Here is a 27,962-nt window from a genome sequence, read left to right on the forward strand (position 1 = left end):
GAATAGAAACATGGAGACAGAAATGGAGTATGTAGGCACAGAGTTGGCTACAAGGAACTACAAACAATTGAATATTACACTGAGGTGCCAAAAATAACAAGGCAAAAGAAATGACGCAAAGGATGCAATCCAAGGATACAGGAATTTAAAACGAAGGAATTACATGTGACAATGATTAGCTGGAGCTTTCACCTTTCAGCACATGCCCCTTCCTCTTTGCAGTTCAGTGACCACTTTAATTTGGAGATCACCAGAGGGCCCATTCCCAAAGAAACTAAAATGCAATGCTGATTATCTCTTCAAGAAATGTAAATGACTATCTCTCACAATGTATTGTAAACATTTATTTACAAAATAAAACTTTGTAGACAGTGAAAGACAATTATGGATGAAGGTCCATTCCACAACTTGCGTGCTATCATGCGTGAGATACCATGACTCCAGCCGGCACAGCCACATTGGGATTACCACTGACCGCAGCGTGACTGCCAAAGAATAGACAAAGTAAGTGCTCATTACATAGGAACAATGATGCTCAGAGCTACAATTTTATTAGTCAGCATAAACCAACTAATACTAATTGAATATCCTCACCATTAAGTAAACCAGATTCCTTTTAACTTATTCAAATCAAATAGTAAAAGAAAACCTTGCAAAAGCTAAAATAAAAAATCCAGCACTAAAAATTCCATTTTGGAGAATGTATCTTTTTTTATATTCATATGAATAAATATCAAACATATATACAGGGTTCGTCCGGAAAATAAGTGTAATGAGCTCAGGAAAAAAAATTTATTACACTTTTACATATCTTAGGCTAATATTGCTCAAAATAAGACCCTTGTGAGTCGATACACTTGTTCCAGCGGCGTTCCCATTCCTGGAACGCTCCCGCGAAGGCATCATCGGGAACCTCTCGAAGACACGTCGTCACGGCCTCTTTGACGGCGTCCAAAGTCCCGTATCGCGTTCCTTTCAAACTCCTCTTTATCTTCGGGAACAGAAAGAAGTCCGGTGGTGCCAAGTCCGGGCTGTAGGGCGGTTGCGGCAGCGTTGCCACGCCGTGCTTGGCCAAGAAGTCCGTCACGACAAGCGCGGTGTGAGACGGCGCATTGTCGTGATGCAGCCGCCAGATGTTTTTGATCGCTGGCCGGACGCGGGCGACTCGTTTTCGAAGCCTGTCGAGCACTTGGACGTAAAATGCAGCATTTACAGTTTGTCGTTCAGGTACAAATTCGTAGTGGACGACTCCCCTTTTGTCAAAAAGACAATGAGCATCGCCTTGATCCGAGATTTGCTCATGCGAGCTTTCTTTTGACGGGGTGATGATGGGGTGTGCCACTCCGCACTTTGTCTCTTCGACTCCGGGTCGTACTCAAAGATCCACGTCTCGTCACCCGAAACAACGTTCTCTAAAAAATGTGGATCATTTTTGCAGTAATCCGCAAGTTGTGTCGCCATTTCCAAACGATTGAGTCTTTGATCATCACTGAGCACTTTCGGCACCAACTTTGCACAAATTTTTCGCATCTGTAATTGCTCCCTAATAATCTCGTGCACTATTGTTTTTGGCACATTACACTGCTCTGCTATCATCCGAACACCAAGACGACGATCATAGTTCAGTACATCGCGAACTTTTCGCACATTTTCGTCGGTGAGTGTCGTTGATGGGCGTCCAGGCCGTGGTTCGTCGTCGACCTCTTCTCTGCCCTCCACGAACATCTTGTGCCACCGAAAGATCATGTTTCTGGACATGGCTGACTCCCCGTAAGCCTGGTTAATCATACCGACAGTTTCGGTAGACGATTTCCCAAGCTTTACCGCAAATTTGATGGAATAACGCTGCTCCAAAAACTTCGGCATCGCGTTCCGTGACGTGGGTCGAGCGTGGAGGTTCGCGTTAACAGAGCTCCTCACTACACCAGAGCTCAGAGCCGACTGCCTTTTTCAGCGTCGCTTGCCAACATACCCCCCTCCAATCGCAGCCCGTCAGAGCGGTGCTGGGCGCGCCTGGAGCGGCGGGAAAAAATCAGTACACTTATTTTCCGGACGAACCCTGTATAATATATATACACCACAGTAACATACCCAAAGGTCGGCTTGGCAGGTGATGTTAGGAGTTCAACCTGTACTAAGCCCAATGGCATGTGAAATAGTGAAATTCACACGTCACGTTAAAGGGGCCAGTTCATTTCCATGTACCCACCATGGTTTCCTAGGAACATCTGGTACCCAAAAAATCAAAAAGTTGTGTGGAGCTGAGGGTGCTCACAGAGGACGAGGAATCAAACCCAGGCCCTCCAGTCAGTAGTTCAACCCTCTATCTCTGGATTACCCCAACCCACATATATATATGTGTGTGTGTATATTACATACACTAAGGGAATGATCTGTTTGGGTTTAGGAAGGGGAGAGGTACGCGTGATGCCATTGCAGTAATGAGATTATTAATCGAGAGGAATATAGAACACAACCAGGACGTATTTCCTGTTTCGTAGATTTCGAAAAAGCGTTTGATAGGGTGAATTGGGAAAAACTAAAGAGTATATTGCAGAAAATGTGAATAGATTGGAGGGAAAGGAGGCTAATCCACAACCTGCACATGTCTCAGACTGCTCAGGTGTGGGTGGGGAACGGGGAGTCCGGATGGGCAGGGTTAGGAAGAGGTGTAAGGCAGGGTTGCCCATTATCACACTTGCTGTTCAACCTGTATGCAGATGAAATGATTAAGGAGGCATGGGAAGAGCTGGAGGTAGGAATGAAAGTGGGCGGGGAATTCGTAAAATCAGTTAGGTTGGCTGATGACCAAGCTTTAGTTTGTCAGTCAGCCAAGGGGATGCAAGCATTGCTGAGTGAATTGGAAATTCAGTGCGACAGGTATGGGATGAAAATCAATATTAATAAAACAAAGGTTATGCAATTTTCTAGAAAGAACAAGGCTAAGCTTAACATTAAAATAGGAGGACAAAAACTAGAGCAGGTAGAACAGTTTACGTATCTCGGTAGTGTTTTGGACCAACACGGTCAAAGTAGTAGGGACGTAAGGAGAAGAATTGCGCTAGGCAAAGAGGCTTTCACAAGGAGGATGGAGTTGATGACAGGGACGTTGAGTAAGGATGTTAAGAAAAGACTCGTAAAAACTTTGATATGGAGCGTAGCTATGTACGGTGCGGAAACGTGGTCATTGAAGCAGGAGGATAGACGTAGATTGGAGGCTTTTGAAATGTGGGTGTGGAGAATAATGGAGAAGGTGAAATGGACAGAGAAGAAAACAAATGAGGAAGTACTTGGTATGGTGGGCGAAGAGAGGGGTTTGTTGGGAGAAATCCTATGGAGGCAGGAAAAGTGGATGAAGGGTTATTGACCGGCAGTGGGATATTGAAGACTGTAATAGAGGGGAGAATGTTAGGCAAACGAGGAAAGGGAAGGAACAGGAAAGGGATGTTGGACGGGATGAAGGGAGGAAGAAAGTACTCAGAGCTGAAGAGGGACCTGATGTGAAGTAGGATGTTGTGTTTTGCTAGGGGTCACAAATTATTTAATTAGTAATTATGTCCATCCAAAAACCTACCTTAACCGGTAGTTTACCTAATAATATATATATATATATATATATATATATACATATATATATATATATACATATATATATATATATATATATATATATATATACATATATATATATATATATATATATATATATATATATATATATATATATATATATATACATATATATACGAGGGTCATCCGGAAAGTAGTACCCGTTCGTGCCGCATGAAGTGCTGACGACGCGAGTAGCCGCTGGACGAGGTCAGATAGCTTCAGTGGCTTGTCTGCCTTCTCTGAGCCAAGTTGCGTGACGCTAGCATTGCCTGTGTTGTTTCTGTGATTGTTTACAATGTTTAAAAAAATTGAGAACGCCGCCAGTTGTGAAGTGAGGGCAGTGATTAAATTCCTCAATGCAAGAAACGTTCGCCCATGTGATATTCATCGCCAATTAAAGGAGGTGTATGGAGACAATGTAATGGACGAGTCGTCTGTTCGGCGGTGGTGTCGCAACTTCAACATGGGGAGGGGGAACACACACGACGATGAGCGTTCGGAGAGACCGTCTGTCATTACAGACCAACTGGTGAGCTCAGTTGACGAATTCGTGAGGAACGATCGGCGCGTCACAATTGATGACATCTGTGAGCATTTTCCCAATGTTTCTCGAACAATTGTTCATGAAATTGTTAAACACCATCTGCATTATGCAAAAATTTGTGCAAGATGGGTCCCTCGCGTATCTCAATGAGCTGGCGGCGAAGGACTATGCAGCAGGAATACAGAAACTTGTCACACGTTATGACTAATGCCTTAATTTGCTTGGAGATTATGTTGAGAAGTAGTTTAAAGTATCCTCTTTCAAATAAATTTTTTTATGTTTGTTAATATTTACTTTTGTGTCTTTATTTCACGAACGGGTACTACTTTCCGGATGACCCTCGTGTGTGTGTGTATATATATATATATATTTATATATATATATATATAAATATATATATATATGTGGGTCGCCGTAGTCCAGTGGGTAGAGCGTTGGACTGCTGACTGGAGGGTCCCGGGTTCTATGTGATTTTTCGGGTACCAGATCTTCCTGGGAAACCATAACCGGCACAGGCAAAGGAACTGGCCCCCCTACCCTGATGTGTAGATGTATATATATTTATATATATATATATATACATATATATAAATATAACTGTGAATATATATAATATATATATATGGATATATATATATATCCATATATATGTATATGTGTATATATATATATACTCATATATACAGAAACATATATAAGGAAAAGGGATAGGAACACGCATAAAGGACGAACACAATAGAGGTGGGGAAGGCGGAATCGAACGGATCACAAGAGTAAAAATATCTCCTCAACCGGGACTCGAACACCGGATCTTTCCACTTGCCGGGCGGATGCTCTTAACCACTTGAGCTATCGAGGATACGTAATTTACCCTGAGATCCGTGGGTCTTATATGTCGCCAAGCGCCCCGATTCTTTAGCCAAGAGATGGCATCAGGGGGCTGTTTCACCCACCAAAGGAGAAATAGACAATACACAAGAGGAAAGGACAGTGGTTAGAATTCATACAACATCATACAGGAAAAGAACAGTGCGTTTCGTGGCACGCATAGCCAGAAGAAAGAGATGAGCCACATTGGCCAAATACACATTCAAACACGAAATCCCGCCAAACGGCGAATAAATACTCATATATATATATATATATATATATATATATATATATATATATATATATATATATATATATGTATATGTGTATATATATATATATATATATATATATATATATATATTTAAACAATTGCAGAACTGGCAGTCAAAGAAAAGATTCAAACTCCCATGAAGATTACAATGTTACCTTCTCTCATACTTCTCCACCTCTGCCTTAGTCAGGGATGGCTTCGTCTGCTTCAGGGCCTCGAGGATGTGCTGCCACCGCACCACGACACACTGCAGGGAGAAGAGAGAAATGGGCCCAAAAATATATGGAGGTGCACCACCCCCAAAAGACCACTCGTTCAAGTGAAATAGGAGGGGATTCACGTGCAGAGGGGCATCCAGGGGAGTCCTACTCATTTACAGATGCTGAGCAAAACAAGGGCAACCAATCAATGGTTTACATGGACCACAGAATGGCAATTCATACCACATTACATGAAAAACTCGTCACCATGTTAAAGATCAGAAAAGTTGCAGACATATTTCACGCCACGCATGCAATGTCTGTCACCTGTCTGTAAGTATGACTCATCTCTCCATTTGGTAAGTTGCAAACAGGAAGGCTAAGGTCACAGATATAACGCTAATTGCTGCCAGGGCTAAATGTCCACACTGCATTGCACACCATATGGAAAGACCAAAGGAGGGTGGAGGGTTTTGGATTCGACAAATGTGCACCTGATAAACAGAAGATTATTGAGCATTAGGGTGGAAGATAAGCTTCCATTGATTTGAGTTACATCAGTCATTTTGGCAACAAAGAAACATGAATTCCCAGCACTGAATGCAAGCAACGAAGGAAGGACTTGTCAACTTGTCAATAAGCCAGACTTGGAAACATTTGGAGCCATCTGGCAAGAACAAGGTTCTCACCACAAATGTGTTCAGGTTGGTTTATAATCTAAATGATGAATCAATACGTTCAAAGATCATTTCCTGCATTACCGAATGCATTCTTGAGTGACTTGCGGTCAAGTGGATGAAGATTAGAAAACCAAAGCTCCAAATCATAACCAATGGGTTATTCCACATAAAAATACATCACAAGTTAAAATATTACTACCTCCCAATCTCAATTACACATAATCTCTGATTTTAAATGTTTTCCAACATTCCTCTGAAAAACATAAATGACTTTCACCATAACTTGATGTTATGAATAGCAAGGTTATAATTCTGTTGAACATCCAATTTCATGCAAAACCATTTAAACTTCTAAGAGGCAGCCATCTTATGAGAATTACACCGTAGAGAATTTATTAACAGCCATTGAACAGTAAGTTATCTCATTGAACTAAGGACAGAAAAATCTCTCCATTCCAAAATTCAAGGGATTAAATGAATTGGACTGGAATATCATCTGGATTAGAAAGAAACAAGCTCACAAAAAAATTCTCATGGACTCTTATTTCTCCAACGAATTTGAATGCTGTTTCACCTGCCTATTAAAACACTCAGCCAGCCAAGTTAGCAATCCAATGACTTAAATTATCCTTAGGATGGAAGCCCTTGCTGCTGTAATTAGTATGGGATCAGGTAGGCATGGTGGATAGAGTACACTGATCTCAAGTCCAGGGTTCTTTCAACACGATGGTCATATGAATTTATTTTGAAACACTTTCTTTCTCTTCTTGACATAGCTAGGAGTCTTTTAAGAAAGAATGCGCCCATTAGCAAGGTATTATTTATCATTTTGTTAACATGTGGTCTGGTCAATATGTCTTTTTTACATCAGTGTGTGCTGTCATTGCAATGTAGTCTGCATTCATCATTTTCAAGAATCTTCTCAGGTGGGCATAACAATGGTATCAGGTGCTTGTTATAACAATTTGCTGTGTGATTGCTATTTCTTGGGGTGTGATCTTTGCCACCATTTTGTGTCTACTGGTGTTTTGTATTTCAGCTAGAAGTTTGAATCACTTGCCCTGTACTCCATTGTCCCTTCAAATTGGTATTATTATTATTTTTGATCATATTAGGTAGATTTTAATCCTTTGATAGAGTTGATCAAGTGGTATGATCCACCATAGTTATAATTATAGTTGATATTTGTGCAGATTGGTTCATATTCATGTAATTCATTGGTCCCAGGGTAACATCATTGCCTGCCAACCCAGAGGTCATGGTTCGATTCCCACCAGGGTGGGTCTCCCTCCATCTAGGGCTTGGGTGTTTGTAATCGTTTCTATTTTTATATATTAGGTGGAAGAAGGGATTATAAAATCTCAATCAATCTCACCCCAATAAAAGTCATTAAATAAATAAATAAAGTCTGACGTAGAGGCCAAAGCACTGTTTTTGGATTAATTTGAAATAATTAAATAAAAATGAATGTAATGCCGGTCACTTTGTGCCTGGGACTTGTCATCTTTGACTCCCTTTCCGGATCACCCTGCCACTACACAGAATGCAAGGAGACACATTGAGTGGTAGTGCCAATGCGATCAACCAGGGGGCAGGTGTGCGTGGAGGACAGGGGAGCGCACCTGCTCGCCACTTGGCTGGCACCCTTGAGCCAAGGCCTTCAGGGCTACCACCTGCGATGTGTAGAGCAAGGCCTGCAGGTCGGCACCCGTGAACCCGGAGGTCAGTCGGGCAAGGGCAAGTGGGAGATCCACCACATCATCACCATACACCAGTCGGGAGCCAAGCTCCTTCAGAATGGACGCCCGATCTTCCTGAAACGATAGAAAATGAAGGGACGAGAGATGCACATACAAAATGCAACAAAGGTGGCCCTGCATGAGACCAGGGTGACCAAATAAACAAAAAGACAAATTTCCAAATTTTGAACGTCAGAATCTGTGATTTTTCCAGGATGATTTTGCTGCAACTTATAATGCAGATAAGTTCATTAAGTGATGGCAAAAATGTTACCTTTTGTGAAACATAATCTACACAAGATTCTAGAGAGGACCAATTCTCCATTAAAACAGAGCAAGTGAACTTGAGGTGCATTCAAGGTTTTGAAGTCATTGCCGGCAGGGATGGAGGCTTGCTTCTCAATGCAAATCACAGCTGATTTGATCATGCATAAACAAAACATTACCAATGTAATCATTTAAAAATTTCAGGATATTTTACAGGTTTTACAGACATTTTAAAATCCATGAAATGTTCCTTGTTTTCAAAGCATGTGACCACACAGAGGATGTATTACAGCTACACATTCTCTCTTGAGAGTGCCAACAAATGGTTAACTGTTGGTGAAAAATACTTCTGCAAGCACCAACTCCCAAATAGGAGGAAGTGATTCCAAGATGCTGACGTGGCACACTTGTGAGAGTGTGTGTGTAGAATATTTTTTTGGCTCTTTGCCCTGCAGAGTGGTCTTCGGAAGCAAAAAGTTAAATGCAAAACCACATTCAAGTCAACTACACACTCTAATACTGAAATGTTTGAATCAATCAGTTGCAATAAGCACATAACCCTCTCATATAAAAATTAGACAATTGTGAAACAAGGGGACAAAGATATCAAATGCCATTTGTTCTTTCCCTTTGAATTTATTTTTTAGTGGCACCAGTTCTACGCCAGTTTTTGCAACCCATGAGAAAAAATATGCACTCATCTTTAAGTTTCCATTCACCTCCCATAATCATAATCATTCCATAATTATATGAATAATGTTCGATTTACCATACTACTTTCTAAACATGGCCAGGGAGTTTTGCTTGTTTTCCTACCAAAGAATGGAAGAGATAAATAAACGTAGCGAAGAGCATAAAATGAGCAATTATCACGGCCAGCATCTATTTATACAACACTTAGAACTTCTTGAGAATGTGAAGATGGTGACCAGTATTGACTTGAAAGTAGTCATTTGTAGGAATCCTTAGACAGAAAGGCAAAGTGACAGAAAAAAGATATTTCCTTGTCAACCAAACTCCCTGATATTCCCCAGTTTCTACCCAGCCCTGACTCCCACCTCTTGTGGCATCGGGCAGAGCACTGGGGTGTCAAGTCGCCCAGGGCGAAGGAGTGCTGGGTCGATGAGGTCCGGCCTTGTTGTGGCGGCAACCACGACCATCCCATCAGCCATGCCTTCCTCCACGCCATCCAGTTGGGTCAGGAGCTGGTTAACCACTCGGTCTGTGACTCCCGTGCTGTCATGACCACGCCTGAGAGCCATATGCAATGTGAGAGAGGGGGGAAGGGAGTGAGAGGAGACCTTCTCCTTCGCTTGACCTGACTCACAAGAAGTCTGCAAAGGACACGTTTCTTAAGCTCAATGACTTCCTTAGCTCAAACCAAAATTTTCAAGTCTTCCTAACACATTGAGGCATGACTTTGAGGGCTTTCACCACCTTTAGAATCCACACAAAACTTTATTCACGGACCCTGATTCTGACCACTAACGTTTTATCACAAGCCACATCAACATGAACATAGGATTGAGGAAATGAAGTGAGAGGAGGGGGTAGAAGAACGTGCTGGGTATGGTGGGTGAGGAGAGGGGGATTGATGGGAGAAATTCTACGGAGGCAGGAAAAATGGATGAAGGGTGAATTGATCAACAGTGGGATGTTGAAGACTGTGATAGAGGGGAGAATGCTGGGTAAAAGAGGAAGGGGCAGGAATAAGGGATAGAGATGCTGGATGGAATGAAGGGAGGAAGAAAATACTTGGAATTGAGGACTTGGACGAGTTGGTTGTAATATCTGATGTTTTGTAAGGAGAGGCAAGGAAATGTACGAGGGCAGGCTGAAAACTAATGCGCACATGCTTGTAGATCACAAACAAAATGACCTTCAGAAGCACTTGTGGTGGCATGTGGAAGTAACCTTCCCCCTCAACATACAGGTGCAGATTTGAGGTCAATTCATCCAGTGCATTTTGCGAAGCAGAAGCATGGCGACGTGTTCTAGTGCTATGTCAACGCAAGTTAAACAGCGTGCTGTTATCGAATCTTTGTCTTCACCTCATTGTCAGAGGTGTAATGATTACCCTTGAAATGTCTCTTGAGTTGAGGAAAAAAATAAAAATTGCAAGGTGCAAGATCGTGGGAAACAAGAAGGTCTTTGTTTGTTCTCGTCCGTGAGAGAGCGTGGTACCCATCATGCACAGATTTCACGGTATCCCAATTGTTCAATAATGTAGCCGACACGTACGATGGATATTCCAATATAGTTTGCAATACGCTTTTGAGTGATTCGCCAGTCCTTTTGAATCAAATCCTCGACGAGTTTGCAATGTTTATCGCGGTGGCTACATATCCGCTGCGTTTTTCATCAACAATTATGGCTTTTCCAGGCTTGCCACCACGAAATTTTATTATCTATCGATATACAGTAGACGTATCACCATAAATGGCCTTTAAACGATGATGAATCTCAGCAGGAGTTACTTTTTCAGCGGTTAAAAATTGTGCCCATTAGTTTTCAGCCTACTCTCGTTTCACTGTCCTGTTGTACAGGCTATGTGCACACAAAAGCTACCTTACCCGGCAGAATACCAATAATATTAATGATAATGGCACATCTGCTCATTCTATATGACAGAGAAATTCGTACTTCAAGAAGTTTGACATGCATACAACCTAATTTCAGTGAACAGTAATTTTTCTTTGTGATTCAGCATTCCACCATTTTGACTGATTTGCTTAGAAAACAATGATACCACGGCTTAGCACACCACGGATTATTTCACATCACAAATCACTAATGTCCAAGATTATAACTTCCATTACTGCATGCAGTGCTATTTGATAAAATCAAACACAAGCTGAAATCTTCGTTTGACCCTTCACACTGAAACTTCAAACTTGACCCTTCACACTGAAAAACATATACTCCCCACTACATGAAAATGACACAAATTTTGCAATCCTTGTTTATGCACCATGCTTTTGAATTCAAGAAGCATTATTCCACATTAATGCCCTTTCACATGAAACTCACCTGCTTATTATGCCAAGTAAAAGTGACATTGAGGGAAACATTAACGGCAAAATGTTTGATAATATAACTTGGCCCTCAAGGGATACCCAAACATAATGTTTGGAGGAGGAAAAGGCCACAGCAAAGGACCCCAAATTCCCCTGGGATTACCCTACCCGCCACGAACTCACCTGGGTGCAAGACTCTCAAATTCATCAAAGAAGAGCACGCATGGCCTGGCAGAATGCGCCCTGCATTGAGAGAGAGAGAGAGAGAGAGAGGAATGAGCTTGTGGTCAAGATAAAGAAAAAACCACACAACGATCACTTAGCAAAAGAATTTTGCAAGTTCGTCATACTCCGACTAATGCTCAAAAATTCCCAGTCTACTTTCTCTTTACTTAAATTAACTCTCAACATAACCAGCAAAAAAGTGAAATTCTCTGAGGAAGGTGGAAAATCAACGAATGAGTAAGCAAATAGGAATTCGCCGAACCTCGCTAGGATGTGCAGTGGTTATGCACTTTGGCAATGGCTCCACTGGCAGCTTTAAAAGCCCTCTTAAGACAAAATGCACACTGCCACATGATCATTGCACTAACATTTCAATAAGTTGACAATCAAATAAATTCCTTCAATAATAAAAATTCATTAACTAATTACAGAAATTCATTTAAGCAGGAGTTAAGACAGAAAAAAAAGAGCTAAAACTGCATTTAAATATGATTTTTCAAAAAGAAAGGTTTTCTGTAAACCTTAAGGCTTCATTTCTTCCCAAATATGAACCTCTTGAACAATTCCCAACTTCGGCTTGATAATTAATGTTTTTCTTTACTTACAACATTTAAAAGAAAAATCAATCAATATTGAAATGAAATACCATGTACTTTAGGTCAGTTATCAGCTTGGTATCATTTTAATTAATTTGTAAAAAAAAACTCTCACCACCAGAAAAACATAGCACAATTCTTGGCACAGTACTCAGACTGATAACTAGTCAGGTGACCATGCAAAAAATTGATACTCATACACTTCTACAGCCCAGATACTGGAGAAAAATAATTTTAATGATCCAATACACATAATATAAATATTTAAACTTACAGTTATGAATTAAATTTAGGAAATTCATAGTATGATAAAAAACAGCTCATTATCTCCTAGGCACAGTGAGACTTTACACAAAGTCTGGGTTCCATGAACATTTGAGGTTTGGATTGCACTGATTTGCAAGGAGAGTAGCCTAGAGCATAAAAAAATAATTAATTCAGGAATATTTGCGGCCCATAAATTTGATGTTTCACTGTGTGTGTAGATTTAAAAATTGTTTATATATATATATATATATATATATATATATATATATATATATATATATATATATATATATATATATATATATATATATATATATATTATTTTATTATTATTAGGTAATCTACCGCTTAAAGTAGGTTTTTGGATGGACATATTACTAATTAAATAATTTGTGACCCCTAGCAAAACACAACATCCTACTTTACATCAGGTCCCTCTTCATCTCTTGAGTACTTTCTTCCTCCCTTCATCCCGTCCAACATCCCTACCCTGTTCCTTCCCTTTCCTCGTTTGCCTAGCATTCTCCCCTCTATTAAAGTCTTCAGCATCCCGCTGCCGGTCAACACCCCCTTCATCCATTTTTCCTGCCTCCATGGAATTGCTCCCAACAAACCCCTCTCTTCACCCACCATACCTAGTACTTCCTCGTTTGTTTTCTTCTCTGTCCATTTCACCTTCATTCTTCTCCACACCCACATTTCAAAAGCCTCCAATCTACGTCTATCCTCCTGCTTCAATGACCACGTTTCCGCGCCGTACATAGCTATGCTCCATATCAAAGTTTTTACGAGTCTTTTCTTTACATCCTTACTCAACGTCCCCGTCATCAACTCCCTCCTCCTTGTGAAAGCCTCTTTGCCTAGTGCAATTCTTCTCCTTAAGTCCCTACTACTTTGACCGTGTTGGTCCAAAACACTACCGAGATACGTGAACTGTTCTACCTGCTGTAGTTTTTGCCCTCCTATTTTAATGTTAAGCTTAGCCTTTTTCTTCCTAGAAAATCGCATAACCTTTGTTTTATTAATATTGATTCTCATCCCATAGCTGTCGCACTGAATTTCCAATTCCAGGGGCTGCAAGCATTGGAAATTCCAGAATTTCCAATGCTTGCAGCCCCTTGGCTGACTGACAAACTAAAGTTTGGTCATCAGCAAACCTAACTGATTTTATAAATTCCCCGCCCACTTTCATTCCTACCTCCAGTTCTTCCCATGCCTCTTTAATCATTTCCTCTGCATACAGGTTGAACAGCAACGGTGATAATGGGCAACCCTGCCATACACGTCTTCCTAACACTGCCGATCCGGACTCCCTGTTTCCCACCCGCACCAGTACAGGTTGCGGATTAGCCTCCTTTCCCTCCAATTCATTCCTATTTTCTGCAATATACTCATTAGTTTTTCTCAATTCACTCTATCTAACGCTTTTTCGAAATCTACGAAACAGGCAAATACCTCCTGGTTGTGTTCTATATTCCTCTTGATTAATAATCTCATTACTGAAATGGCATCACACCTTTCCCCTTCCTAAACCCAAACATATCATTCCCTCAGTAATCATTTGCCCTACACTCAGTCCGTTTGTTTATGATCCTGAGAACAACTTTAGCTGCGTGGGATATCAAACTAATTGTCCTGTAGTCCTCACATGACGTGGCCTTTACCTTTTTCGGAATAGGAACTAAAACTGATCTCACAAAGTCTTCCGGCCAGATTCCTTCCTCATAAATACTACGGATCAGCCCATATAGCCTCTTCCTCCCACATTTTCCTAAGCATTTTAAAAGTTCCACGGGAATGTTATCCATCCCCACGGCCTTATTTAGTTTCATCTCCCTTAATGCCCTTTCTATCTCATTGTCTAGTATGCCTGGACCTAAGCTATCTTCATATACGTCATGTTCCTTTTCAATGTCTAACTTTGTTGGTCTAAGCTCTTTACTATACAATTCTTCTATATATTCCTTCCATCTCTCTGGGATCTTTCCTGTGTCAACTATTACCTTACCTGCATTATCTCTAACTGTTAGCATAGATCTCCCTTTCTTACTTCCCGATAAAGATTTAACTTTGCTGTACAGTGCACCGATTTCACCCTTCCTCTGCAGACTTTCCATATCCTCGCACTGCGTCTTCCACCATGCTTCTTTTGCTTTATTTGTTGCCCGCCTCAATTTATTGTTTAATTCTTTGTACTTCATTTTTCCTAATTTTGTATTTACATTTTTCCATTTTCGATGCTCATCCATCTTTGTAATCATCTCATCCGTGATCCATGGTTTCCTAGTCCTTTTAGCGTTAACGGTTCCAATAGTCTCTTTTGCAGCTTTAGACAACCCTCTCTTGATACTTTCCCATTTTTCTTTGATAGTACTTAGCTCTTTACCATCCATGATTTCCTTTACCGCCTGTTGGTACTCCTTCCTTTTCAAACCATTTAATGCTTCTACATTCCATTTTCTAACTCGCCACCCCTGCCTTGTCTTTTTGAAACAGACGCTACATTTCATAACAACTAAATTGTGGTCTGAGTCCGCATTCGCTGCGGGGAGGCTGTGGGAATTTATCACACTGTTCCTAAACCTGTGTCTAACCAGGATATAATCTAGCTGATACCTTTCTGAGCCACCTGGCATTTTCCATGTATACCTGCGTCTTTTGTGCTGTCTACCCTACCATCGCATTCCAATCCCCTATCATTATCAAATGTTTCCCTGCAGGAACACACGCGATTATATCCTCTAACTGATCGTATATCCTATCGACCTCTTCTTCCCTATGGTTGCCCGGTGGCATGTATACCTGAATAATAACCAAGTTCGTCAGTTCTGCTTTTATCTCCACTAGTAGTATTCTATCCGTTACCTGCTCTATGTTGACTACGCTTTTTCCTACCTCTTCATTTAATACTATGGCAACCCCTCGTTGGCTCTCCTCCCTGCCGCTGTATATTATTCTTTACTTATCACTCCAGTAATCCCCGCTATCTTTCCATCTCACCTCGCATAGACCTAAAATATCTATATTTCCCCTTTTTCCATCTCTTGCTTAACATTCTCCAATTTCCCTGTCCTCATCATTGTCCTAACATTCCACGCTCCTATTCTAACTAATGTGGTCTTCTTCTCCTGCGTCTTCTGTCCTGCTGCTGCTGGTGGTTTTCCCTTGCAAGGGTTTCGTGGGATGACGACCGCGGAAGCCTTGCCTCCCCCGCTGCCGGGCACGACACACGGCCGATTGGGCCGAGCCCCGTAGTTGCCAGGACTCAAAATCTTTGTATAGTCCATCATGTTAATCTTGGGAATGATAATTGAGGTGGTTTCCTGTTGCCTTCCTCAATAGTGTTTTCAATATGACGCCATCACTTACTGGCCGCCCCACTGGGGTCAGACGCCATTGCAGCCGCCTCACTGAGGAACAGACGCTGCGTGGACTACCTTTCGTCTGGCTCCTAACCTTCGACCTATCTGGCATGAGTGACCCTACCAGGAGCAATAATTATGACTCCTACCAGCACAGCTCTAGGGGTCATCGGAACGAACAAGCCCTTCCATCACGTCAAGGTTGTATCCGGGGAGGGATATATATATATATATATATATATATATATATATATATATATATATATATATATATATATATATATATATATATATATATATATATATATACATTCAAACACGAAATCCCGCCAAACGGCGAATAAATACTCATATATACAGAAACAGATATAAGGAAAAGGGATAGGAACACATATAAAGGACGAACACAATAGAGGTGGGGAAGGCGGAATCGAACGGATCACAAGAGTAAAAATATTTCCTCAACCGGGACTCGAACACCGGATCTTTCCACTTGCCGGGCGGATGCTCTTAACCACTTGAGCTATCGAGGAAACGTATGTGTTCCTATCCCTTTTCCTTATATCTGTTTCTGTATATATGAGTATTTATTCGCCGTTTGGCGGGATTTCGTGTTTGAATGTGTATTTGGCCAATGTGGCTCATCTCTCTCTTCTGGCTATGCGTGCCACGAAACGCACTGTTCCTTTCCTGTATGACGTTGTATGAATTCTAACCCACTGTCCTTCCTCTTGCGTGTGTGTTGTCTATTTCTCCTTTGGTGGGTGAAAACAGCCCCCTGACGCCATCTCTTGGCTAAAGAATCGGGGCTTGACGACATATTAGACCCACGGATCTCAGGGTAAATTACGTTTCCTCGATAGCTCAAGTGGTTAAGAGCATCCGCCCGGCAAGTGGAAAGATCCGGTGTTCGAGTCCCGGTTGAGGAGATATTTTTACTCTTGTGATCCGTTCGATTTCGCCTTCCCCACCTCTATTGTGTTCGTCCTTTATGTGTGTTCCTATCCCTTTTCCTTATATCTGTTTCTGTATATATGAGTATATATATATGAGTATATATATATATATATATATATATATATATATATATATATACACATATATATATAATGATATCATGAAGTGACCAATAAACTTATGCATGGAAGGAAATATCACTCAATGTTAATTATACTACACACTTGTGGATAATGAGTTTCCAAAATAAATTAGAAAAAAAAAAGAAAAATCACTTCTGTCGGCATTAATATTAGTTATTTTCATTATCCTGTAAACAGTGGAATAATACCATTTATTTCATAGCAGTAACATGAAAAATATGGTGGTTCCATGCATTGTAAAAAGCATCATACAAGTTTAACACTGATGTGCACTAGGCCCATAAGAGTCTATAGGGCTATTTCACTATTTCACAAAGGAGTGTAAGAGGCCCGCTAACCTTCTTTGCTTCTCTTAAGTAACCACACTTGCACCCACAGTGGTCCTCAAGTACTGAAATCCACCAATTACAATGAAATCAATGGTAATGAAATTGAATCAATATTTCATGGTCAAAAAGTCATATTTTCCATCATTTCAGCCAACCTATTTTTAATTTCTAAATGCATGCCTGCTCTCTGTGGCTCATGTTGTTTTCTACCATGACCCTGTCAAGGCTAGGAAACATAGCCTCATCACCATGCAAGCTAGAGAAACTAAAGGAAAAAGCAAAAATTATTTCTTTCACTTTTTTCAATAAAAGTTTTGTGTTTAAAAATTTGCTGTTGCAACCCACAGATTTTTTAATCAGGTTAAATTCACGAAAATGATTTTCTAATTTTAAGTTTAAAATCATGCAACAATGAAATAAGATGTATTAAGAGGAAAGAAGGATTAAATAATAATTGGATTTCATGGGAATAATGAACAGTTAGTTGCTCCTATTCATATTTCTTGATCACTTTCTGAAGACCTGATAAATGTCCTAAACCAGTTGTGGCATCCAAAAATAGCATTGGTAGTGATTCCATAATAGCAACCATCATTGGGATAGGCCAACAGCATCAGTAACAAGCAGTAGCAGGCAATAGTCTGATATGGAATTATGAAACAAGAAGTCGACGGTATTGATTTGTGAAGAATTATTACTGTCCGTTCATATTTATCTGCCTTGGCAGACATCACTCATGGCACAAGGAATAAAAAAATTAGATTTTAATATGGAATTACATCAAAAGATAAAAGCAACTTGGGACAAACTTAAACTACAGTAATTTTCTTTCAAATGGAAACTCAAGAACCTCTTTTAAATAAAGTGCTATTGTTCATTCAATTTATTTCAAAATGACTAACAGTAGCAGGGCATTATGTTTTTAATGCGTAATTTAATGTACATGTTCATTTTCAAACATGTCCATTGCGCTGAAATGTGCCTGTCTTTTGCACTCTCCTTCACATCTGATTACTGCTATGCCTACATGATATGTATGGTCAGTGGACAATTAAAATATTATCATTATTACGGTTTTCAAAGTTGACAACTTTGTTTCCTCGCACGGATTTATGTTCAACAATTCCCGGGTAGCTATCTTAAGCACATACTATTTTGTGAGCATGACCACCTTTCGTATGTTATTTTGACAAATTAAATGAACAATAAATTGAATTTAAAATTCATTCAGCAAAAATATGAAATGATTACATAATGGAGCTATATTACAAACTAATTTGCCTAGGTTGGTCAAATAATGATCTTACAAAGTGATGATGTTACAAATTGGCAAGTGCTATCGAATTTCTTTATTAACTCGGTGTATTCATGAGTTGAAAGTTGCAGATTGGAGAAATACAAGGCGAAAGGTATGCCTCAAATTACTGAGATAGGTATACGATGTAGTTGAAGAATTCTGCGTTCTTGGGTTTCAACACATCGTTGTTTGATTCAGACAACAGGTTTGCCGAAGTTACATTCGGTGTCTTCAGGTCAAAGATGAAGGGACTCGGATTTTTGCCACCCTTATATGGGTGGTCCCGTCTAGTGGCTGTTCACTGATTGGTCCGTTTCCGGAGAACTCTCTTCCACGCGTTGTGGAGATGGTAGCCTTCATCTCTGTTAATGTTCTCCGGGTTTTTGCGATCTCAATTGCTTCTCTAATTAGTCGTGGGTAACATCTACTCTCCTTTGCTATTACATTTGCTTTTTGGAATAAGATCTCGTGACCGGGTTCACTCCATTTGTGTTCTGAGATGGTCGACAGGTGAAACTGCTTATTTGTTGTTACCCGGAGGTGTTCCTTCATCCGAAACTTTATTGATCAGCATATTTCCCAATGTAGGCTTTCCCACATGAGCAGGGAACTTGGTAAACCCCTTCGTATAGGTCTTTTGGAATTTTGTCCTTTGGCCCAGGGAGAGCGTCCGCTATTTTCTTGGTGCAGTTAAATCTTGTCACCACTTCATGTTTTTTCAGGACTCTGGCAATCTTCTCGGATGTTCCCAATACGTAGGGGATAGTAGCGTATGCATTTGGGTCCAGTTCCGTCTGCTTGATGGACTTGTCCCAATCCCGTCTTCGCCTTTCTTCCCTGGCGATCCTTTTAAGGACAACATTGTTTTGATTTGCTGCAGTGCTTTCAGGAGATGTTTCTTTTCCGCTGGCAAAGAATCGGCATCAGAAATTTCATAGGCTCAGTGAACTAGTGTGTCCACCAAAGAAGTCTTCTGGAGTGGGTGGTGGTGAGAGGCTGCATTTGAGCTAAACAGACCAATCAGCGAGCAGCCACTAGATGGGACCACCTACATAAGGGTGGCCAAAATCCGAGTCCCTCATCTTTGACCTGAAGACACCGAATGCAACTTCGGCGAAACTGTTGCCAGCATCAAACAACGATGTGGTGAAACCTAAGAATGCAGAATCCTTCAAACCACCGCCGCAAAAACCTACGCAGCCATACGATACAGTTATACAGTGTTACGGGTGTAATTGTTATTCATAATCCAAAAGTTAAGGTTGGTTTTAGATGGATACAGCCTAGATAAAGATACATTTACTTATCTCTTCTAACAAAACACAACCTGACATCTGACACCACAATAAACCCCTCTTCAATCACGCATACTTCCTTCTTCCTCTTCAGCATCCCAATGCTTTCCTTCCTTTGATTGCATAATGTTTTCCCATCCATCACAGTCTCCAACACTCGTTATATTCGTGGTGAACCCAAAAACAACGGACAAAATCTTCATCAAACACTACAAAATGGTTTCATTGCTTCCATAGCCTTCTGTTTAGAATTATTTTAACTCATCGTTTCACAGCCTATTGCAAGGGAACAAAAATCAGCCTATTCAACTTCCTTCCGGCCAATTCAAATTCAGCCAATTCAAATTATCTTTCATTTTCAGGTTTAAAGAAAGCATTTCATAATGATTTTGACAAATGACGACCACAGAGCAACGCAATTGTCGATGCTATTCCAGTAATGCCATTAATTCACCAACTCGGCCACCTGACACTCAAATGGCATCCAGAAATGCCAATGCCCGACTTTTATGGAATATCTTCTGATGCCATTTCTCATAATAATGCCATCATGGCATCCTCAAGAAAATAGCATTGGGTGCCATGGTTAGGGTACAATCCCCACAACAAGGTTACCTTTGCGAGCAGATCAGCCAAAATGAACATTTTCATTAACAATCATCTACATAACATCTACATAATACCCCGCAAGCCGCCGCAAGGGCGTGTGGCGGGGGGATAAATATAAACCATAAACACAGTAATCAACCCGAAGGTCGGTTTAGTAGGTGATGGTAGAGATCACCCAGTACTAAGCCCTATGTGGCGTGTGAAAAATCACACATCAGGGTAGGGGGGCCAGTTTCTTTCCCTGTGCCGGTTATGGTTTCCCAGGAAGATCTGGTACCCGAAAAATCACTTTAGCTTGGGTGGAGCTGCAGGTGCCCAGGGTGCCTTGCCCGGGAATCGAACCCGGGACCCTCCGGTCAGTAGTCCAACGCTCTACCCACTGGTCAAAAAGTCATATATGAATCACTCACTTCTGGAATATATTCCGCACGGCTTCCTCACTGGCTCCAATATATTTTGACAGCAACTCTGGCCCCTGAAAGTAGACGAGAACCAGCACTTCAACCAAGCGCCACTCTACCTTGCCGCACCCACTAAAGCATTTAGAGTGTGCACAAAGTGTTGACGTTACTCCTTCGAGGGTGCAGCGTACCCAGGCGCACATGAAACATCATCAACTTCATTTGAACTTAAAGAATACCATTAGCTTCACATAATAGCTTTTGCACTTATCAACAAATTGTTTTACAGGGAGTGGGATTGAAAAGCAAAATCAGAGCTGGCCTCTCGTGCCAATGACTGACAGTGTCACCCACGAGCTCCTGTTAGTGCCACACCCATGGAAACCATGCAATGAGGGGGGTATATGCACGAACCTTAACGTTGATAAGCCGAATGCCACAATGGCCGACCAGAGAGGAAACAAGGTGCGTTTTGCCCGTGCCTGGAGGTCCGTACAGGAGAAGCCCTCGCCTTGGCTTCAGGGGAAGGCTCTTGAAGAGTTTGGTATACTGTGGAATGAAGGGTTGCCGTAGTTAGAAACATACCACGGTCTGGATTGTTCCTCCCATGGGTATCCCGCATGCAACAAACAGTCCAGTCACATATGCATGTAGAGCTAATGCCTCGGCTACAGCAATGGTTTAACAACAAGTTCATTTTGGGTGTTTGGATAGCTTTCAATCTATGCAAGAAATCTAAGCTATCCGCATTCCATCATAATTTCATTTATTTAGCATTAATCCAAAAACAGCACTTCTTGGCCTTTACATCAGACAATCAAAAATGATATACATTGCAATTGATACAATTACAAACACAAAAGCCCTAGGTGGAGGAAAACCTACATTGGCAGGAATCAAACCCATGACCTCTGAGTTGGCAGGTGAGGACGTTACCCTGCTGCCACCAGGCCCAGCAGGGTTATGTCCTCATCTGCACAATGTTTTGATTGAGGCACTCAAGTGACAACCACTAACTAGTGGAAGGACGTCAACACAATCACAAAGCCTTCATGCAGCTGTATCCAGAACAATGAAACATTAGCAAAACAAATAAGCACCCATTTCCCTCCATTTCCACATGAATGGAATTTTCAAGAGCATAGCTCCCTTATTTCAGGGATCGAGATGGTGCGGGGGCTAACGTACTGGCTTCCCACCCTGAGGGCCCGGGTTCAAATACCGACGGTATTGAATATTTTTCAGTGGTATCTCGTTCCCTACTTGAGGTGCTTTGTGGAGGGCACTTTGAGTGAGTACGCCATCCGTCGGATGGGACGTTAAACTGCGGACCCCTTGGCGCCTTTTGACAAGAGTAGGCAAATGCCGACGCCGGGTTTCTCTCCACCCTTCATCCTTTCCTGCCCATCCCTGATGGCGAAAATGACCTCAGCTGTCAGTCACCTCACCTAAATACTACTACTACTTATTTCAGCTGAGCAAACATACAGTAAACTCCAGATTATCCACGGACACACAATCTAACCTGTAGATTATCTTTGGATTGCAATCAATACTACTCATTGGTGGAGATGGTAGAGTGGCGGGCCGGGCACATGCAAAGGGCTGCATGTAATGAGTTATGAGTCTACACAAGAGAAGAGATTAAAAGCAGCTGATCACTGAAGTTGCATCACATGATGCTAAATCTTAGTGAAAACTTTGATTTCCGGGGCATAGTTGTTGTGCAAAAGATTACGAGTGGCAAAAGGAAAAAATTGAATGCACAAAAGAAACAAAGAGTAATAACAGATTATTTTAAAAAGAAATTACAATTTTTTAGTTGGGTATAATTTTATTACATTTAAGATCAAAACTATCTTTGTTTTAACAAGGATAGGCAAACTTGTTTCCTTTTCGCAGCTGAGTGCAGCCGAGAGCGTACCAGATACGTACATTTATGCTATATTTCCAATGGCGACTTTCATTAGGTCTCCCTATCAGCTGGGGCGATGTCTCCCATGCCACCCCTTGGGGCTTGCGTGCATTTCTGTGTGGCTGAGGGCCCTGCTGGACCCTCATAACATGATAATTCAATGGAGATCTACTCATTGGTGGCTGGTGGTGCTGTCTTAAAGAGTCTATTTATTTTGACAGCACACCACAGGGAAGGGAACCTGGAAAGAGCCTAATCAGTGGATTGTTTGTGCTTTCCAATTATTCGTACAGCTAGGCATTAGTATGGAAATTCGGGCGTTCATGGATGGATTAACTGATTCCCCTCCACCAGAAGTCTTCAACTGGGAACTGGAATGTGCAAATATGGAGAGCCTTGCTTTTTTTGAGTAATGCTGATAGACCAGATGGCAGCAATGAAGACTATGATCATTTTTTTGGAAAAATGAGTACTTTTTGAAAGACAAGACTCTTTCTCAAATTAAAAAATTCATCTAAGGATATCAATGACAACGAGTAATGGTGTCACACAAATGGATTCATTTAGGGCAAGTCATTTGCTGTTAATATGTTACCAATGTCATAAAGATTTTGAATTAAAGTTTAAGAACTAAGTGATGTATAATTATATATTAATATTAATATATATTATATATAAGTGTATTAATATATATATATACATACATACATACATACATACATACATACATACATATATATATATATATATATATACTAGCTGAATACCCGGCTTTGCACGGGTTAGGGAGAAACAATAATATAAATATACTACATAAATAAAAACATCAAATTATAAAGTACAATAATACACTACTTCATACAAATTTAAGAATCTTTTTTATTTAACACCTGTTTATAAACTACATTTTTTGTTTCATATCCAGGAGAAAGAATATATAAATTTTTAGGCGAACCTACTCTGGAGCAAGCAACATAAAGTTGCCCGTGGCTAAAACATGGCGATCTTAGATCAACACCACAAAATTTTAAAGAGTGTCCCTGTGATTTATCAATGGTAATTGAAAAAGCTAGCCGGACGGGAAACTGTAATCTTTTAAAGTTGAAGGGAAGATCAGTTGGGATTAGAGGTATCCGTGGAATAAAAATTATTTCACCTTTTCCTTTTCCAGTTAAAATGACTGCCTGGATTATATTTTTCATTAATTTTGTCACACACAATCGTGTCCCATTGCAGAGTTTTGGTGGATCTAAATTTCGCAATAAAATGATTGGAGATCCTACTTTAAGTATAAGGCGATGTTGTGGCAATCCAGCTGGATCAAGTGAATTTAGGAATTCCGTTGGATAATTGACGGCTTCGTCAGCATCCACTACGGTATCAACCGATTTATATTCAATCACGTCTCCTGGCAGCATGGCTAGTATCTCCTTGTTAATTTCATTAACATCATCGTTCTTAGGAGCAAGAATGGCTCTTTCTCGCAACCATTCTAAATTTTTATAATTTTGATTTACGTTAGGATAGACTGCTTGTATCATATCGCGGACAGTTTTCACCGATACACATAAATCTGATGACAATTTTATCATACCAGATGCTTCAATAACTAATCTATCTTCTCCAATCTCCTCAAGTTTATTTGCAAAATTTTGAGCATTCCCATCTCTTAAGAGGATTCGCATGTTTTGTTTAAGGCTAATTTCTTGGACATGATTCCATAGAACAGAATGTTTTAAACAGGCATAAATTTCATCGGCTGGAGTCGATTTTGGAATGACAGGCAGAGTTTGACGGAAGTCTCCACACAGGAGTACCAGAGCTCCTCCCATTAAACTGCAGTTTCCTCTAAGATCTTGAAGTGTTGCGTTGAGGGCCTCAAGAGATTTTTTATGAGCCATCGTACACTCATCCCATACTATCAATTTACATTCTATAAGAACTTGTGCCTGGCCGCTTGTTTTATTTATATGACATGTGGGATTTTCTTGTCTGGAAATATTAAGTGGCAACTTAAGGGCAGAGTGGGTTGTTCTTCCTCCTTCCATTAATGTCTCTGCTATATCTGAAGATGCAACGGCTAGAGCAATTTCTCCATGAACCCTGATTTCAGCGAGAACTAAAGTAATTAAAAATGTTTTTCCCGTGCCACCAGCAGCATCAAGAAAAATGATACCTCCTTCTTGTTTATCTACTTGATCCATTATTGTTTCGTACGCGAATTTCTGATCTTCATTAAGAAGTGGCTTTTTATCCGCGATGTATGCTTCTAAGTCTAAGACATTGTAGCTAGTTTCACGTATATAATCTGGATAAAATACACCCTGTTGATCTTGTACAGGTGCAAAAAGACCGAGTTCCATTAAAGTCTTGTTAACCATGGTGATACACTTTTCCTCCAAAATAATCAAAGTTTTATTAAAAATGTCGGAGTTAAAAGTAATATCCAATGTAGGATTTTCACTTCGAACTTTAGCCAGTATATCCTCACTCATTGATTCTTTATATTTTTCCCATAATGTTTTTGGGTTAGATGGATTACATGAGGTTATTATGATGGCAAACAAAATTCAGATTTGTCCTGGAAGAGAAATCAAACTGGTCTCTCGCAATGAGTCATCCCAGTGTTGATCTCCTTCTAGCAACCCTAAATTCTGGCAAGCTTCTCTGAATGTCTCGCATATTTCTCCGTTTACCGTTCTTAATTCTGCAAATGAGCAAGGTCCTCTAATGGTATGTAGAAGCGTTCTAAAAAAATAACATTCGGCGTTGTTAGGATGGACTGTGTAGACTCGGCCCAATGCGTCACATGAATAAATATTATTCTCAGGATCAAAGTTGCCCATTTTTCTTCTACAAAAGACTTTCCTTGATGTATTCCACGTATAATATCTCGGCAATTCTGAATACAATAGTGTTCTTGCAAAAGTATCCTGCTGGCATAGTTGGAAAAATGCTGTTTCTATGACAGCAAAAAAGTAAACAAATTACATACATACAAACAAACACTCTCCTTTATATATATATATATATATATATATATATATATATATATATATATATATATATATATATATATATATATATATATATATATATATATATATATATATATATATATATATATATATATATATATATATAAACATATATATATATATATATATATAAACAGTGGAAACTCGCTTAAATGGTTACCTCATTTACACACAATGAGTAATTTGCAAAATGAGCAAAAATATTTCTAAAAATTACTTGCATAGTCAATACTATTTTGCATAACGAGTGACAAGGAGAGCTGAATCCCCAGAATTATTGCATGCCTGTTTATATTTTGTACAAAGTTTAATAATATATGTTGATAGTTTTAAAAAGTCCTAAAAAAGCTACAAGAAGACAGCTGCAAGAGAATACAAATAACTGTAAAAATGAAAAGTAAAATCACCAAAAAGCGAGGCATGAGGCATCAGCATGGCTGATCTGGTACAAGCATATAATTGGCTGCAATCTTCTCATGAACAAGGACAAGATTTAGGAGCCTTCAAAGAGAGTGACAAGAATACCTAGGCAACAGTTACTTATTCTCAATGAATGGTTGCTTCTTAAATGGATAAATGAAAAGCAATCGCAAGGTGACACTATTTATGAGAACATAATTATTGAAAAGATGAAATTGTTTTCTTTTCTGACATCGTTCAGTAGATGCCAGGATTAACAATGGTCAAAGAAGAAGAAGAAGTTGAGGGGAGTGGTTCGAGATACAATCAATGATCGCAATTCATTTAGTATTCCATTCAAAATCAAGCATTTGTTATTTTATAATCACTCATTAACAATTTGTACAACTTTCACAGAGTAATATCCTTGCTGGGGATAATTTATGGGATAGGGATATAGATGGGGAATTTTAATCATTCGTATTGATGATTTATCATACATTAATATGACTTAGTAGCCTGCATTGTCAACACATACTTAGTAATTAACTTTTAGCATTGATCCAGGTGGCTGCTCTTTAATATGGCAATGGATCAGCCCTATTCTGCAAATGTGGAGGAAGGCAGCCACCACTGTGCGTGGGTGCGTGTGGTGAAAGGGGGGGGGGCGAGGGAGAAGTGAAGAGAAGCACAGTTACCCTGAGTGGCCACAGCACCATTTCCTCCAGCTTCCTTTTGGCACCAACAAGGCCCCCCACCCCTGCCCACAACCTCCCCTCCCCCCTGGGTGACGTGGGCACCCCCCTATTGACCCCTTCCACCAGCTGCATGCCGTGCAGGGAGAGGGGCCGGCTACGCAGCAGTGCCGATTCCAAATCCTCAGGCGTCACTCCCCACCGCCCCATCTGGCCTCCGCCGATGGCATCCGGATTCCGGCCTAAAGGGGAAGGGAGATTGTCCGTCATCATTCGGGACACCTCTCTGCAGTCCCCTACTGCTCACAACTTAAGGGTCAGAGGTCACTTTGACCATTTCTGAATTTCAACTGTCACCTCTCCCTCCCTTAATGATAAATACTGTTTTTATTTTGTGAACTTTAATAAAATTTGCATCGCATTCGCTGAATCAAATCAAAGAGTCTACACACCCATAACAAGCTCTCAAGACGTGTCTTAATATTTTCCCATTTAATTAAACAGCACACTTCTGTTGTCAAGTTATCAATGCCTTCTAAAAAGAGCTCACGTAGGAAGGCCAAGTGATATGGGCTGCCCGACTGTTTCTTCTATTGCATTGGAGTGGCGTGAGGTGGGTTAACTATGAATGCTCCCATGGTCTTGCTGAAACTGCCACGGCATTAGCTTGGAATTTACATTTTGAGTTGCAAAATCATTTGCTCGAACAAAAGTGAGATATAATTAGCTGAATGCATTTCCTTAATTAGCAGAGTTCCCACATGCATTCTAACCTGAAGGCTACCAAGAGCTTTCAGACCAAAAGGTTTACACGAGTGAGTTTTCAAAGCAGCTTCAACATTGCGGATGAAACACCCGATTGTAACTGAAAATGGAATTAAATGGTAACCTGAATGTCCATTAACATGTAACAAACAGTATCGGGAGATGAAGGATTTGTCAGATTTGCTTTATTCTTTGTACTCGCTTAGGATTTTCAAAGAATTGCAACCTTTCCTCCATTTATGAAAGAACTGCAGCACCAACACCTTCCCTGATCCACAGGATTTTGATTAGAAGGGACAGAATTTTGAATGAATATTTATTTCAGGAAGACACAAATTAGAACGATGCCTGTGTAACAGGGAATCTGCAAAACAGTTCATAGGCAGATATTATACTCATAGAAGGAAGGTGATGCTTATTTTATTAATTTTTGGGATTTTTAATACAGCAAATTCTTGACTATCCA

The 27,962-nt window shown here is 40.3% G+C and overlaps 1 protein-coding gene across 1 annotated transcript; it reads right to left on the reverse strand.

The window, feature by feature from the left end:
* Positions 1 to 323: 323 nt before the first annotated feature.
* On the reverse strand, positions 324 to 26,780 carry LOC139694048 (uncharacterized). The gene is made up of 8 exons (XM_071592463.1): positions 26,735 to 26,780; positions 21,099 to 21,233; positions 20,694 to 20,758; positions 11,387 to 11,446; positions 9,245 to 9,437; positions 7,803 to 7,994; positions 5,456 to 5,547; positions 324 to 485 (listed from the first exon to the last, which is right to left on the reverse strand). Exons 1-8 carry the CDS (start codon positions 26,753 to 26,755, stop codon positions 419 to 421), a joined length of 825 nt encoding a protein of 274 aa, XP_071448564.1. The 5' UTR covers positions 26,756 to 26,780; the 3' UTR covers positions 324 to 418.
* Positions 26,781 to 27,962: the final 1,182 nt, after the last annotated feature.

The sequence above is a fragment of the Hetaerina americana genome, unplaced genomic scaffold (assembly GCF_022747635.1).
Source record: "Hetaerina americana unplaced genomic scaffold, ioHetAmer1.1.p SCAF_5, whole genome shotgun sequence".
Lineage (NCBI taxonomy): Eukaryota > Metazoa > Arthropoda > Insecta > Odonata > Calopterygidae > Hetaerina > Hetaerina americana.

What these genes read in the sequence shown, in the direction of transcription:
- LOC139694048 (XM_071592463.1), bottom strand. Translation starts at nt 26,755, where the DNA reads ATGGTGCTGTGGCCACTCAGG. An exon ending in TCTGCCCGATGCCACAAGAG is followed by an intron (nt 7,995 to 9,244) that starts GTGGGAGTCAGG and finishes CTATCGTTTCAG; the next exon opens with GAAGATCGGGCGTCCATTCT. An exon ending in GTGGAGAAGTATGAGAGAAG is followed by an intron (nt 486 to 5,455) that starts GTAACATTGTAA and finishes ATTCTTTGGCAG; the next exon opens with TCACGCTGCGGTCAGTGGTA.